Source organism: Rhinopithecus roxellana, chromosome 1 (assembly GCF_007565055.1).
Source record: "Rhinopithecus roxellana isolate Shanxi Qingling chromosome 1, ASM756505v1, whole genome shotgun sequence".
In the NCBI taxonomy this organism is placed as follows: domain Eukaryota; kingdom Metazoa; phylum Chordata; class Mammalia; order Primates; family Cercopithecidae; genus Rhinopithecus; species Rhinopithecus roxellana.
Genome location: NC_044549.1, coordinates 46,161,381 through 46,175,445, shown reverse-complemented (window position 1 = coordinate 46,175,445; position 14,065 = coordinate 46,161,381). Strand labels below are relative to the sequence as shown.

The following is a 14,065-nucleotide window of genomic DNA, read 5'->3' as shown; positions in this document are numbered from 1 at the left end:
TCCTGTTTCTCAGAAGCCCACATGGAAGCCTCGCAAGTTATTTAAGTTTTAGGAAATATGCCAGATTGGGAATGGAGATAATTTAATCTCTGTATGTTAATTTAGGTTTTTTTTTTCCTGCAACATGAGGCCCTGGAAACCTTACTTCACCCCTAGGAAAGGCAGTTCTGGATCTTGCTGAAAGTGGTAAGGGTAATTCACCCCTATACAGCATGCCCAGAGCACTTTCCTGGCAAAAGCACTTCCACGCCCTCAGAGTCTGGGGTCACCTGATCACGCAGCCAGGCGCACACGGAGACCCCCGCTACCGGGGTCTCGGTCAGCTTGTCCAGATGCTTCTCGGCACCTGCCCAGGGGGCTGCGGGTTTCCCTGCACTCCGGGCTTACCCCGGGCTTTCTCAGTCCTGCGTGCAGCGCTCACAGCCATTTCTCAGAGCCGCACAGGGTAGGCTCCTGTCCCTAGTCCCCTGGTCTCGGGGCTGGGCACCTCCGCTGGTGGCACTGTCGAGGGGGGAGCGGCAGTGGCTGGTCACGTTGAGCCTGTGTGCTTGCGGCCCCTACTCCCTGTTTTCTGCCAGCCCTGCCCCTACCCAGGTGAAAGTTCTTGTCCAGTTAGGTGCGAAGGCCCGACCCTTGCGGAGGGAAAGCCTCTGCACCGCCCCCTCTCCACCTGGGCCCGAGACTCCCGGTGCTGGCGTGGCAGGGGTGCCCCCGCCGGGACAGGACAGCTGGGACCCGTGCAGCCGAGCCGGGGCAGCCACGTGGCAGCGGGGCGGGGAACGGGCGGGCCCGGCGCTGGGAGCTGGCTGTCCCGGGAGCAGGTGAGGGCGGAAGGGCTGTGGGGGGTGGAGAGGGTGGTCTCGGGACAGTTCCTCTCCCCGGCCCGCAGTTAGGAGCCAGGTCTGGGGTCACCTTTGCCCCCACCTCCCCGCCCAGGTGGATTCTCCCCTACCGCCGGTCACCCGCGCGCCGGCACACGGGCGTGGCCCCAGTACTTGGGGTGGGGGTTCGCGTCTGCGTGGGGTGCCAAGGGGTCCGGGTCCCAGCGCGGCCCAGACGTGAGGGTCGGGGCTCCGCGGAGGAGCCGGCTCTGCGGGGCGGCGGGAAGGGCGAGTTGAAGCCTGGGGTCCCTTGCTCTGTGGGGGACACCCGGGTGCTCTGGTCCTTTACCATGTCACCCGGCTTTTGGCAGGACTGCAGTCCACGAAGTCCCCCAGCCTTCCCAGCTTCCCACTGGGCTAACCCTGTTCCCCCAACCCTCCACTCTTAGTGCCCGGGCGCCTTCCCTCCTCGCCAGCGCTGGCTGCTGTCCTAAGTCGCCTTCTTCCCAGGACGACCAGCTCTACCCTTCCCTCTTGCTCTCGTCCTCCCCCTTCCTCCTTCTTCCAAAGGGTCCTGAGCCCCGTCTACCTTGCAGCACTGTGCTGGGGAGAAGAGCCACACAGAGCAGGGGGACAAACTCCCCCTCCCCTCAGGGAAAGCCAGGTCCAGCGCGAAGAGGTGGGTGCCTGGGGGTGGATTGAGGAGCTGCCCTAGTCCTGTCCAGCCTTTTCTCACCCACCCTCTTCTCTCCCCTACCCTTCTCCGGCCCTGCTCCAGAAGGGTCCCAAGACAGCCTCCTCATGGCCGCTCTCCCTTCTGCTCAGCTACGTTCACTCACCACCTGCAGCCAGGTCTAGTGAGTCATGATGCCCTCCTCCTGGAGAGAGGGGTTCACGAGGCACCTGAGGGCAGGAGAGGAGTGTGACTCTGTGTCCTCAAGGCTGGGCAGCCGGGCTGTGACCCTCACATATTTAAGGATCTCAGGGAAGAAGGAGAGAGCTGGGAGTGCCTGAGGCTTTAGGGCAGCAACGTTTGAGCACAGATGGGCTCTGAAGGACCAGCGGGATCTACTTGGGTACCAAAAACGTAACCCGGCCAAGTTTTCAGATGAGGCAGACAAGGCTTCTTCCCCGGCCAGGGCCTCGCCTGGTAGTTTGAACAATTCTAGTAGAGAGAAAGGATGGACAACAAGAGCAGAGGAGAGGAGGAACCAGCCTGACCAAGGATGCTGTTACCTTGCAGAGCAGTCTCCCTGTCCAGATCACCAGGATCCCGTTTGCTGGAGAATGACCCAGATGTCCCAGGTGCAGGAGCTCTTCCACGAGGCAGCCCAGCAGGTAGGCTCCAGATGTGCCAGGCCTGTGATGGAGGCCTGTGAGCACTGGGATCCCCAGACAGTGGGCTGGATGCAAACATTACAGTGCACTCTTTAGATGTAATTAACTCCGAAGTCTTTTTTGGTCATCCAGTTTAATGAGAAAATATAGCCAAAATATTATAGCCATTATTAACTGTTGATGTACAGAAAACTTTTGGCATTATCTGTGGTGGATTTTGAATCCTGAGATCTCCCACAACTCCAAACCCCATCCTGAGAGGCCTTCCATGGACAGTCACAGTGAGGACTCACATAATATGAATTCATTTTAATTCTGGATCAAACCAATGTAAGAAGGTAAATTTATTTCTGAAAAAACTCTTAAGTTCTGAAGCCAAAAGGATTTCTGGATGCCCTAGTGTTTGCTTTTTTATTTTTTTTTCTTTATCTTCTCCCTGCTGATCATTAGTTATAGCAAATATGCATTCTGTAGATATGGAATTGAAGTGGCTGTCCCCAGAAACAGAGAACTGGTCCCTGAAGAAATAATAATAATAATAATAAACCATACTAAGGTTTTTATTCAGAAACTATGTGCACCCAGGGTCTTTGCCATCCATGATCACTCAACATGAATTTTTCACTATCTCTTGGACTTCTGTCCTGCCTTCTAGAGAGGAGCAGGAGGGTTTCCCAGCCTTATAACAGGGGAACAAGCCCCATCAGTGGGGAGAGAACCAACATGAAACAGAAACCCAGATGGAAAACGTAAGGCCCCAGGAATTCCCAAAGAAGACAAATAAGACATTCTGGGCTCTCCCCTGTGAGAGCATCCGTTCATCTCTCCCCTGTTTAAAACCTTTGGTGTCTCCTCATGTGCACCACTCAGGGCTCAAACTTTCCAGCCTCAGCCCTACACAGTCTGACCCCACCTGAGTCTCAAGTCGGGTTCCCCACGTCTTCATCTTCCTGCCACACTTTCCAGCCAAACCACACCATTCCCCAGGGCTTATATCTTTCCCTTGATCTTTGCTGATGCTTCTTATCGACAATTTGTCATTGAAACCTTCACCCAAGGTAGGACCTGGTATTTAAGTGGACAGTAAATGTTAGTTGATTGACCACATGAACAAACAACAGAAAACTACAATGCAAGTTAAATTGTCCTAAGGGCCCTGAGAGAGTTGATTTCTACAATGTAATGGATACAGTGACCTCTGTGTTGCCTCCTTCTCTCTTAATATCTAAACATTGAAGGATTGGACACTGCCCAATGCCAATGCCCAATTTTAAGGCCTTCGGTGTTCATGATCTGGAAATCCATCCTTTCTTTCTCTCTCCCTCCCCTGCACTGTCTTGTTAAGGATACCATTTCTTGATTGGATCATTCATACTCTCCTAACTTCTTTTTCCACATTGCTACTAAAGTGATTCTTTTATGAAGCATACATCTGTACATTTGACCCCTCTGCTTAAATTCCTTCAATAGCTCCTCACTACCTTCAGAATTCAGCTCAGACTCCTCATCTTGGCCCCCAGGGCCCTCCATGATGGTTAGCTCACCCCTCCTGTTCCACGGCATCCTGTGTCACTGCACTTACTAGGTAGCATTGAAATGAGCTGTTTCTTTTCTGTCTCCCTTAAGGCTGTGAACTTAAATTCAAGGGCATGTCTTATTTATTTTTGTATCCCCAATACCTGGCGTGGTGGGTTGTGTGTAGAAGATGCTCCATCAGTGTTGCTTCTACTGAACTGAACTCACCTGGCTAGGAATTGGGTGAGTTGCCATTTGCATTAAGTCTTAAAGTAATGGTGGAAGTGGAACATATGGTGGACTTGGGAAGCATATTCCAGGTGGGAGGGTGAGAAAATGATAATAGCTACCAATTAGTGGGCACTTACTGTATACTGAGCACTTAATATGCATTACCTCATTTATCTCCACTACAACATTCTGAAGTTGATATGATTATTTTGGTTTGACAGAAGAAGAACTGTAGCACTGTAAAGGCAGGGACATTTGATGCCAAGTCCCAAGCTTTCATCCTTTTTGCTATGTGCCTCCTGCTCCAAATGGTATAAGGAAAGCCACCCAGATGGTAAATCAAGGACCTGTGAGGAGGAACAGAGAGTAGGTTAGGTGGCTAACATGCTGGAAGCTGAACTCTAGGAGTGGCTGGCCCTCAAGAAATTTCCTGTGAACCTTTGAAAAATTGTATTCCAGTCTTGGGGATCAGAAATTCTGCTAGGAGATTTGACGCCTGCAGAACACAAGATTAGGAGGTAGTGCCCAGTGGGAAGACAGGCTAGTGAGTGTCATGCCACCTTCAGTCTTGACCTGCTCTTCTCTTGGTCACGGTGATTAGAAAGTAGCTCACAGGAAGTTTGGCAAGGGTGGGGACACTTGGAAGTTAGGTGGAGGGTGAATGAATTAACTCTTTGTTTGCTTTAATCATTTTAGGACCAGATAGGGTAGCGCTCTCTCTCTCTCTCTCTCTCTCTCTCTCTCTCTCTCTCTCTCTGTGTGTGTGTGTGTGTGTGTGTGTAGACTGGTCAGTAATAAGTGAACCAGCTAGGAAAGAGTTATAGATCTGAATGTTAATGGTGTGGTGGTCGAGGGTGCATGTGCTGCCTGGGTCAAGTCCTGGCTCTAATGCTTTGTGACCTTGAACAGGTTTTGTAACCTCACTAAGCCTCCATTTCCTCACCTACAAAATGACTGCCCGGTGATTGAAACTACTGTAGAGATTGAAGACAATTAAAAGAGATAATTTGCATAAATATTTGGTATAGTGCTTGGTTCCTGGTCAGCATTCAGCTTATATTATATAAATAGCTAATAATAAAACTAAGGTGGGGAGTATGTATTTAATCCAAGGGGTACTGGTATAAATAAGCAGAAGGATCCATTGGCAAATAAATGCATGACTCAGCACAGCTGAGTCAGGCGGAAGACCTAAGGCAGGAGTCTCAAACCCAGAATCATACCTTGGACCAACACTAGAATGTGGGACATTGTTCTGGACAACCTGCTGGGTGGGCAGTCTATTGAGGATGGTGGATGCTTTCCAGGCCTGAGTGAGTCTGGAGTGGTTCGGGAATATGAGTGTGTGTTTGGAGACCAACCGAAATGCTGGCAGGCCAAGTCTTGTTCCAGAGGCCTCTGTCCGGAGGCACTTTGTGTGCTTTGGTGGTAGACTCAAACCTGGGTTCTGGGTTTTCCATTCTGACCGTGCTGCTGGATAGGCTGGGCCCTTGGGCAAATTACCCGTGGGTTCCCAGTCTATTTCCACAACTATGTGATGGGGTGAGTGGATCTGATTCTCAGGGTTTTTATGAGATTAAAGGAGATGCCATATGTGGAAGGGTCTGGGCCAGTGCCTCTCACATGACAAGCACTAAGTAAAATGCTCGTTTAATGATTGGATGAAGCCGACCGCACACAGAAACCCAGCGGACTAGGCTGTGAAACCTGGGGCTTCCTAAGAAAGAAACAGCCGGTGCAGAGGGAGGTGAATGGAAGGCTAACGAGCCATGATTGGATGCTTGTCTCTGCCAGGTACTAGACAGAGAGCACGGTTGCAATCTGGTTGTTTCAGGAAGACTGAGTTGGCAGGAGAAAGCAGGTAGCCTGAGACAAAAACAGATGGCAAGCTGACAAGCTGTGTGGAGGTCTGAAGTCCAGCAGAATCTCATGCTCTTAGCGTCAGGAATAGGGAGAAAACTCGGTTTCATTTACCAGGTGTTTATTGAATGACAGTTCTTGCCAGAACCTCCAGCTCCTGCTGGAGATATTAAAACAAACACAAAAACAACAGCAATCTCCTAGTTCTTATTGAATAAGAAGTGCCTGCAGCTAGACTGAGGCTTTTGTCTCCCTTCTCGCAGGGTTGGAGAGTCTCAATAGCAACTTAAAAGGGAAGCTGGCCTGAGAATAAGTCACCAAAAGCCAGTTTAACTAGTATACCAGATTCATGCTCTTTCTTCTGCATTCTGCTTTACCACAGAGACTTGAAGTATGGCACTAGTGGGTCCATGTGGACCCTTTTCTAGGAGGTCTGCAGGCCAAAGTCTGGCTAATTATTCTAGGAAAAAACCCACTGCCGGCCGTGGGAGTAGGCTCCCCATCAGAACCATGGTGTCTGGCCCAAGCGCAGGAGGAGGAGTTTCCAGGTCGCTGAGGCCTGCCTGGGTTCTGACTCTGCTCCCTGTCTTCTTGTACAACGTCCCAGCTCTTTCCCTTCTGTGTCCTCTCCTCCCTTGCTGTCTCATGGTTTGGATCTGTGTCCCCACCAAATCTTATGTTTAATTGTAATCCCCAGTGTTGGAGGTAGGGCCTGGTGGGAGGTGATAGGATCCTGGGGGTGGTTTCTCATGAATGGTTTAGCACCATTCCCTCGATGCTGTTCTGATAGTGAGTGAGTTCTCATGAAATCTGGTTGTTTAAAAGTGTACAGCACCTCCCAGGACCTCTTGCTCCTGCTCTGGCCATGTAAGATGCCTGCCTCCCCTTTGCCTTCCACCATGATTGAAAGTTTCCTGAGGCCTCCCTGGAAGCAGAAGCTGCTATGCTTCCCGTACAGCCTGTGGAACCATGAGCCAATTAAACCTCTTTTCTTTATAAATTACCAGTCTCAGGTATTTCTTTATAGCAGTGCAAGTACGGACTAATATACACTTTTTCTCTGTCTTTTCCTCTTTAATTAGATGGCTTACCTTAGTGAGCTTGGCGTGGTAAGATAGAGTCTGGTCAAGTTTTGGGGCAATGGTGAATAGGGAGGTGGCACCGGCAAGAGAGGCAGATAGACAGAACCAAGCAATGAAGACACAGAGGAGTCCTCAGAAATCCTCTGGCTTGGTCCCTTTGCTTGTCGTGTCAAGAAGCAAGCCCAGAGACTTGAGTTCCAGCAGTAGTGGGTCCAGGAGGACACAAATGTTGAATGCCTTGCCCAGAGCCACACACAAACAGTGGCAGAACCAGATTAGAAGCAAGGCTACTGGCCCCAGAACATAGCCCTGAGTTGACCCTGACACATCCAATTTTGAGTATGGGTGTCAGGCTTCATCGCAAAAGCTTAGCTCTTATTTTCTGAGTGTTCATTAGCCAGTGTATGGTTAAGAACTGACTTTTATTTTTACGATGCATTTTTCAGGGCTTTTTTAGCATCTTTAAAAAGCCATTATGCAAAGTGAGCCTCGGTAGACACATGCCAGGCAATAGCATATTGCTTTATTAGCAGATGTAGAGAAATGAATGAGGCTGAGGAGGAAGGAAAAGGGAACTTCAGACAAGAAGGTCTTGTTAGCCCCTCTTTTTTTTCTTTAAACATATTTATATCTCTTGAAGCCCCTCTTTTTAAGATGAGGACACTGGAGCCCAAATGGTTGGGTGGAAGAGCAGGACTCACTTCTGGGATTCCTAGGGCCATGACCCTCTCACTATCCCAGGTTTTGTAGGGCATGAAGCTTATACCATTTTTATGGACTCTCTTTAGTAGAAAGGATACAAATTGCAAATAGAAAATTTGGCATTATCTTTGGAAGGGACCAAATGCCAAGTGATGTGTCCTGAGGCTTGAGCTGTTCGCTTCACCGTAAAACCACCTCTGGTCAAGGGACAGAAGCAGCTTTACAGGCAGCAGAAGACAAGAGGCTAGTGCTCCTGGAGTTGGAGAGAAATGGCAGATCCTGTTCTCAGGATTGAGATGCAGCACAAGTATTTCATGTGCACACTGACATCCTTTCCTCTCTTTCTCCTCTGTCTTTCCCCCTTTCCATTTTATAGCCCCACTGGTTACTTTGCCTGAAAATGACAACTGGGCCCCAAATGCTGCATATTTGTAAAAAATAGAGTGGGGATGTTTTCTGGATAAAAGTGTCCTACCTAGAAACTGGAGTGACAGTGTTCTTCACTGAAATGAGTTAGGCAGGGTTCTGTGACTCATCTGTACTTGCAGGTTTTTAACTTACAGAGGTGAGAACACGGAGAGGTCAATGTCACTGAAGGAAGATTTTTGTTACTTACCTTGCTTGAGAAAAGAGAATACACTATGCCACGCAGGGCCACAGGGGAAGCACCAGAGATGCTCAGGGGGCTGAAGACAGGAGTTAGGGGAATGCCCAGCCCAAAGCCTTTATTGGGGTTTTTTCAGGAGAGGAAAGGCAGGGCACGGTGAACAGCTTAGGATTGGCAGTTTGAATAATTCTAGTGGGCTCTGGGTTGTAGGGGTGGCCTCTGGTTGCCAGATGCGTGGCTCTGGAATGATTTGCATTGGGAGAAATCTTGGTGTGGTATGTGAGTTAGATGAGGAGGTGGTTTTTGGAGGTATAGACTCAGCATTGGTTATTTTGCTTAAGAAAGGTATGTTCATGGCTAAGCCTTTTGCTATCTCTGAGAATTGGCTAGGTCTAGGAGGGTCAGTCTTTTCTAGGCCAGCAAGATTTTAAAACATTTTTAAGTTGATATATAATAATTATACATGTTTATGGGATACATGTGATATTTTGGTACATATATACAATGTGTAATGATCAGTTCAGGGTAATTGGGGTATCCATCGCCTCAAACATTGATCATTTCTTTGTTTTAGGAGCATTTCAAATCTACTCCTCTAGCTATTTTGAAGTATACAATAAGTTACTGTTAACTATAGTTACCTTACTGTGTTATAGAGCACTAGAACTTACTCTTTTTATCTAACTATACAGTTGTACCCATTAACCAACCTCTCTTTATCCCCCAATCCCCTTCTTACCCTCTGATAACCATCATTCTACTATTGACCTCCATGAAGTCAACTGTTTTAGCTTCCACATATGAGTGAGAACATGTGATATTTGTCTTTCTGTTCCTGGTTTATTTCACTTAACCTAATGACCTCCAGTTCCATCCATGTTGCTGACATGATGGGATTTCATTCATTTTTAGGGCTAAATAGTTTTCCATTGTACACATTTACCACATTTTCTTTGTCCATTCATCTTTTGATGGACACTTAGGTTGACTCCTTTTGCTATTGTGAATAGGGCTGCAATAAACATGGGGGTGCAGGCATCCCTTTGATATACTCATTTCCTTTCCTTTGGATAAGTATCCACAGTGGGATTGTTGGATCATATGGTAGTTCTATTTTTAATTTTTAAGGAGCTTCCATATTGTTTTTTATAATGCCTGTAATAATTTACATTTTCACCAACAGTGCACAAGGGTTTCCTTTTCTCCAAAGCCTCACAAACACTTGTTATCTTACATTTTTTGGGTAATAGTCATTCTAACAGGCGTGAGGTGGTATCTCATTGTGTTTTTGATTTGCATTTCCCTGATAATTAGTGTTGTTGAGCATTTTTTCATATGCCTGTTAGCTATTTGTATGTCTTCTTTTGAGGAATGTCTATTTAGATGTTTTGACCACTTTTTAATGTGATTAGTCATTTTATGCTGTTGAGTTGTTTGAGTTCCTTACATGTTCTGGATATTAGTCCCTTGCTGCATGAATATCTTGCAAATATTTTATCCCATTCTACAGGTTGTCTTTTCACTCTATTTACTGTTTCCTTTGCTGTGCAGAAACTTTTTAGATCAATATGACCCCGTTTGTCTATTTTTGTTTTTGTTGCCTGTGCTTTTGAAATCTTAGCCATAAAACCTTTTCCCAGACCAATGTCCCAAAGCATGCCCCCTATGTTTTCTTCTAGTAGTTTTGTAGTTTGGATGTTACATTTATGTCTTTAACCCATTTTGTGTTGCTTTTTGTATAGGTCGAGAGATGGGGGTCTAGTTTCATTCTTCTGCATGTGGATATACAGTTTTCCTGGTACAATTTATTACTGGGGAAAGAGGGTGTCCTTTCCCCAATATATGTCCTTGGCACCTTTGTTGAAAATCAGTTGGCTGTAAATATGTGGATTTATTTCCAGATTCTCTATTCTGTTCTGTTGGTCTATGTGTCTGTTTCTATACCAATACCATGCTGTTTTGGCTACCAAGGCTTTGTAGTATATTTTGAAGTTGGGTGGTGTGATGCTTTCAGCTTTGTTCTTTTTGCTCAGGATGGCTTTGCCTGTTCTGGCTCTTTTTTGTTGTTGTTCCATACAAATTCTAGGGTTTTTTTTTTTCTATTTATGTGAAGAATGTCGTTGGCATTTTGATAGGGATTGTATTGACTCTGTAGATTGCTTTGCATAGTATGGTCATTTTAACAACAGTAATTCTTCTCATTAATAATTCTAAGCATGGGATGTCTTTCCATTTGTTTGTGTCCTCTTTATTTCATCAGTGTTTTGTAGTTCTCATTGTAGAGGTTTTTCATGTCCTTGGTCAGCAAGATTTTTAAGTTGTCGTAACATCATTAGATACAGATTAAAAAAAAAAAAAAGTGGTTAATACATTCTGCCTAGCTATGAATAGAGAGATTAGGCAACTTCAAACCTTCTCACTGCCTTAAGGTAAATTTCATCCATAGTCAGATATAGACAAAATACTGCATTTGCCATCATTTAATCTTCTGGGGTTTGCAAGGAACACCTAGATGCTATGGTAATGCCTCTGAAGTACTATTCTTGTAATTTGAATAAGGTGCCATTAGGTGGTGCTTTTACTCTGGCCGCCTCGCCTGATTGAACACCCTGGCTTCCCGTAGGGGAGAGTAACTGAGTTTTAGCTTACTTTTTCATTAATTTTATACTTTCTCTGACCAAAATATCTCTCTTCAGAATAACAGTTAAAACATTAGACAATTCTGTATTCCTAGAACATTATCAATTAATTGTAGTAGGATAAAGAGAAATACGCATATGACTGGGCGCGGTGGCTCGTGCCTGTAATCCCAGCACTTTGGGAGTCCGAGGCGAGCAGACCACCTGAAGTCAGGAGTTCAAAACTAGCCTGGCCACCATGGTGAAACCCCGTCTCTACAAAAATACAAAAAAAATTTAACCGGGTGTGGTGGCGGCTGCCTGTAATCCCAGCTACTCAGCAGGCTGAGGTGGGAGAATCTCTTGAACCTGGGAGGCAGAGGTTGCAGTGAGCTGAGATCAAACAACTGCACTCCAGCCTAGGTGACAGAGTGAGACTCCATCTCAAAAAAAAAAAAAAATAAAATAAAATTAAAAAGAAATACACATACTTCAGTATAATTCAATTCAGTATCTCTTTTTGCTCTTCAATAATTATCAAGTATAATCGAATTCCTAAATTTTTTCTTTCTGAATTTTAACACCTTAATCGAAGGGTGGGTGTGCTTGACATGAAAAGTCTTTAGAGGTAGTACCTAGCTTTGATGCTGCTGCTGCTTTTGTTTTTTTCAATCATGGCTTACTGCAGCCTCAACCTCCTGGGTCTGAGTAGCTAGGACCACAGGTGCATGCCACCATGCCTGGCTATTTTTAAAATATTTTGTAGAGGCAGGGTTTTGCCATTTTGCCCAGGCTGGTCTCGAACTCTTGGGCTCAAGCAATCCTCCCACGGGCCTCCCAAAGTACTGGGATTACAGGTATCAGCCATCTCACCCAGCTTTGATGCATTTCTAATACAATAATGCTTTAACATTTACCACTGCTTGGGAGGCCGAGACGGGCGGATCACGAGGTCAGGAGATCGAGACCATCCTGGCTAACCCGGTGAAACCCCATCTCTACTAAAAAAATGCAAAAAATTAGCCGGGCGAGGTGGTGGGCGCCTGTAGTCCCGGCTACTCGGGAGGCTGAGGCAGGAGAATGGCGTGAACCTGGGAGGCGGAGTTTGCAGTGAGCTGAGATCCGGCCACTGCACTCCAGCCTGGAGGACAGAGCGAGACTCCGTCTCAAAAAAAAAAAAAAAAAAGGTCCTATTTACATTCCCTTTGTTTTTTGTTGTTTTGTTTTTAGAGACAGGGTGTCACTCTGTTACCCAGGCTGGAGTGCAGTGATGTGATCATAGCTCACTGCAGCCTTAAACTCCTGGGACTCAAGGGATCCTCTCATCTCAGCCTCCCAAGTAGCTAGGACCACAGCACGTGCCACCATGTCTGGCAAATTTTTAAATTTTTGTAGAGATGGGGTCTCACTATGTTTCCCAGGCTGGTGATGAACTCCTTGCCTGGCCTCAAGTGATCTTCCCGCCTCAGCCTCTGAAAGCACTGGGATTACAAATGTGAGCCACTGTGTCCAGCCTATTTGTTTTTGACTTGCTGTGTGAATGTCTTCTTCCCCACATGAACAGCCAGAAAGAAAGAAAAAAGGGTAGTGTGGCACAAATCACTCACCTGTGTAAAAATTCTAGCATGTTCTTTTCCCAATCTGCAGATATCCTGTGAATAACATCACTGTCCCTGGTTACCAGCTTTAGGGGCTCACTGATTAACTTGAGGCCATGGTGGCCAAGCAACCCTCACTAAGCCAAAAATAGTTGTGTTCCTGCTCTGCCATGAGTCTCTGCATTCACAGAATTTAACTTAAAACAAAAAGCCATGACTCATTTTGAGTCACTTTCCTTTTTAATTTTAGGTAGTTATTAGTAAAGAATAACACAAAGCAAAAACACATTTAAAAACTTAAAGATACACAAAAAATGTTGAGGTAGGCATTGATTTTATAAAAGGATTCACCATCTTTAAGTATTCCATTCATTCAATACATTTTAAAATGTGATTGAAATTACAGAAATCTTTTGGTGAATTCATCCACTGAATGAAATGACATATAGCCATAAATGGTATCCCTAATGCTAGGTCAGCCAAAAAACCCATTCTGGTTTAAAAATATTTCTAATAATGTGGTAATTTTTTCTTTAAATATAAAATAAGTTAGTTGTTGTTGTTGTCATTGTTTTTCTTTGAGACAGAGTCTCTTTCTGTTCCCAGCTGGAGTCCAGTGGCACGATCATGGCTCACTGGAGCCTTAACCTCCCAGGCTCAGATGATCCTCCCACCTCAGCCTCCTGAATAGCTAGGACTGCAAGGGCACACCACCATGCCCAGCTTATTTTTTTGTATTTTTAGTAGAGACGGAGTTTCGCCATGTTGCCCAGGCTGGTCTCAAACTCCTGGACTCAAGTGATCCACCTGCCTGGGCCTCCCAAAGTGCTGGGATTCCTGGTGTGAGCCCCTGTGGATAGTCTAGGGTTTTTATCATAGAAGTACTACATGCATGCAGTGAGAAGGATTCACACAATACAGCATGACATGAAACGAAAAGCCTTCTTTCCCTCTTCCTTCACTTCTGTTCCCCAGTGGCAGTCATTGCTAATGGCTTCTGGTTTTCATGTCTTCTAATTTTTCTCATTGTAACTTTAAATAATATCCTTATACCTCAGTTTCTTAGGTTACTAATTTGTTATCATTTTACTTCCTATTTCCCATATGAAAAATAGGGCATTGGCACACATACACTTCCTTCCATTTCTCTCATTTCATTTCCATTTTTAATAGTTGTTTTATTATTTTTACATTGTCAAGGTTTATACCATTTTTTTCTGTAACCATATTTTTGTGTTTATTATAGTTGGTTATAAAAATTTATTTTATTTTATTTTATTTTTTTTGAGACAAGGTCTTGCTCTGTTGCCCAGGCTGGAGTGCAGTGGCGTGAGCGTAGTTCACTGCAGCCTCGAACTCCTGGGCTCAAGCGATCCTCCCACCTCAGCCTCCCAAGTAGCTGGGACTACAGGCATGTGCCACCACACCTGCCTTTTTTCTCTTTTGGAGAAAGGTTCTGATTATGTTGCCCAGGCTGGTCTCGAACTCCTGGCTTCAAGTGACCCTCCTGCCTTGGCTTCCTAAAGTGTTGGAATTACAGGCATGAGCCACTGCTCCAGGCCTACTGTCTTAACTATTTTTATGTGTAGAGTTCAATGGTATTAAATACATTCATAATGTTTTGCAACCTATTTATTTATTTTGACAAAATTTTACGTTTATAGAAAAGTTATACTAATACAATAAAAAAGCC

General features: G+C 45.6%; 1 protein-coding gene across 1 annotated transcript in view; it reads left to right on the top strand.

Annotated features, from left to right (window-relative positions):
- Positions 1-761: 761 nt before the first annotated feature.
- The window catches only part of SLC12A8 (solute carrier family 12 member 8), a 135,531-nt gene continuing 122,227 nt past the window's right edge, over positions 762-14,065 (top strand). Inside the window, exons 1-2 of the mRNA XM_010354813.2 lie at positions 762-821; positions 2,065-2,159. Coding sequence (XP_010353115.1) covers positions 2,109-2,159 — 51 coding nt within the window. The 5' untranslated portion in view covers positions 762-821; positions 2,065-2,108. The remainder of the gene's footprint in view (positions 822-2,064; positions 2,160-14,065) is intronic.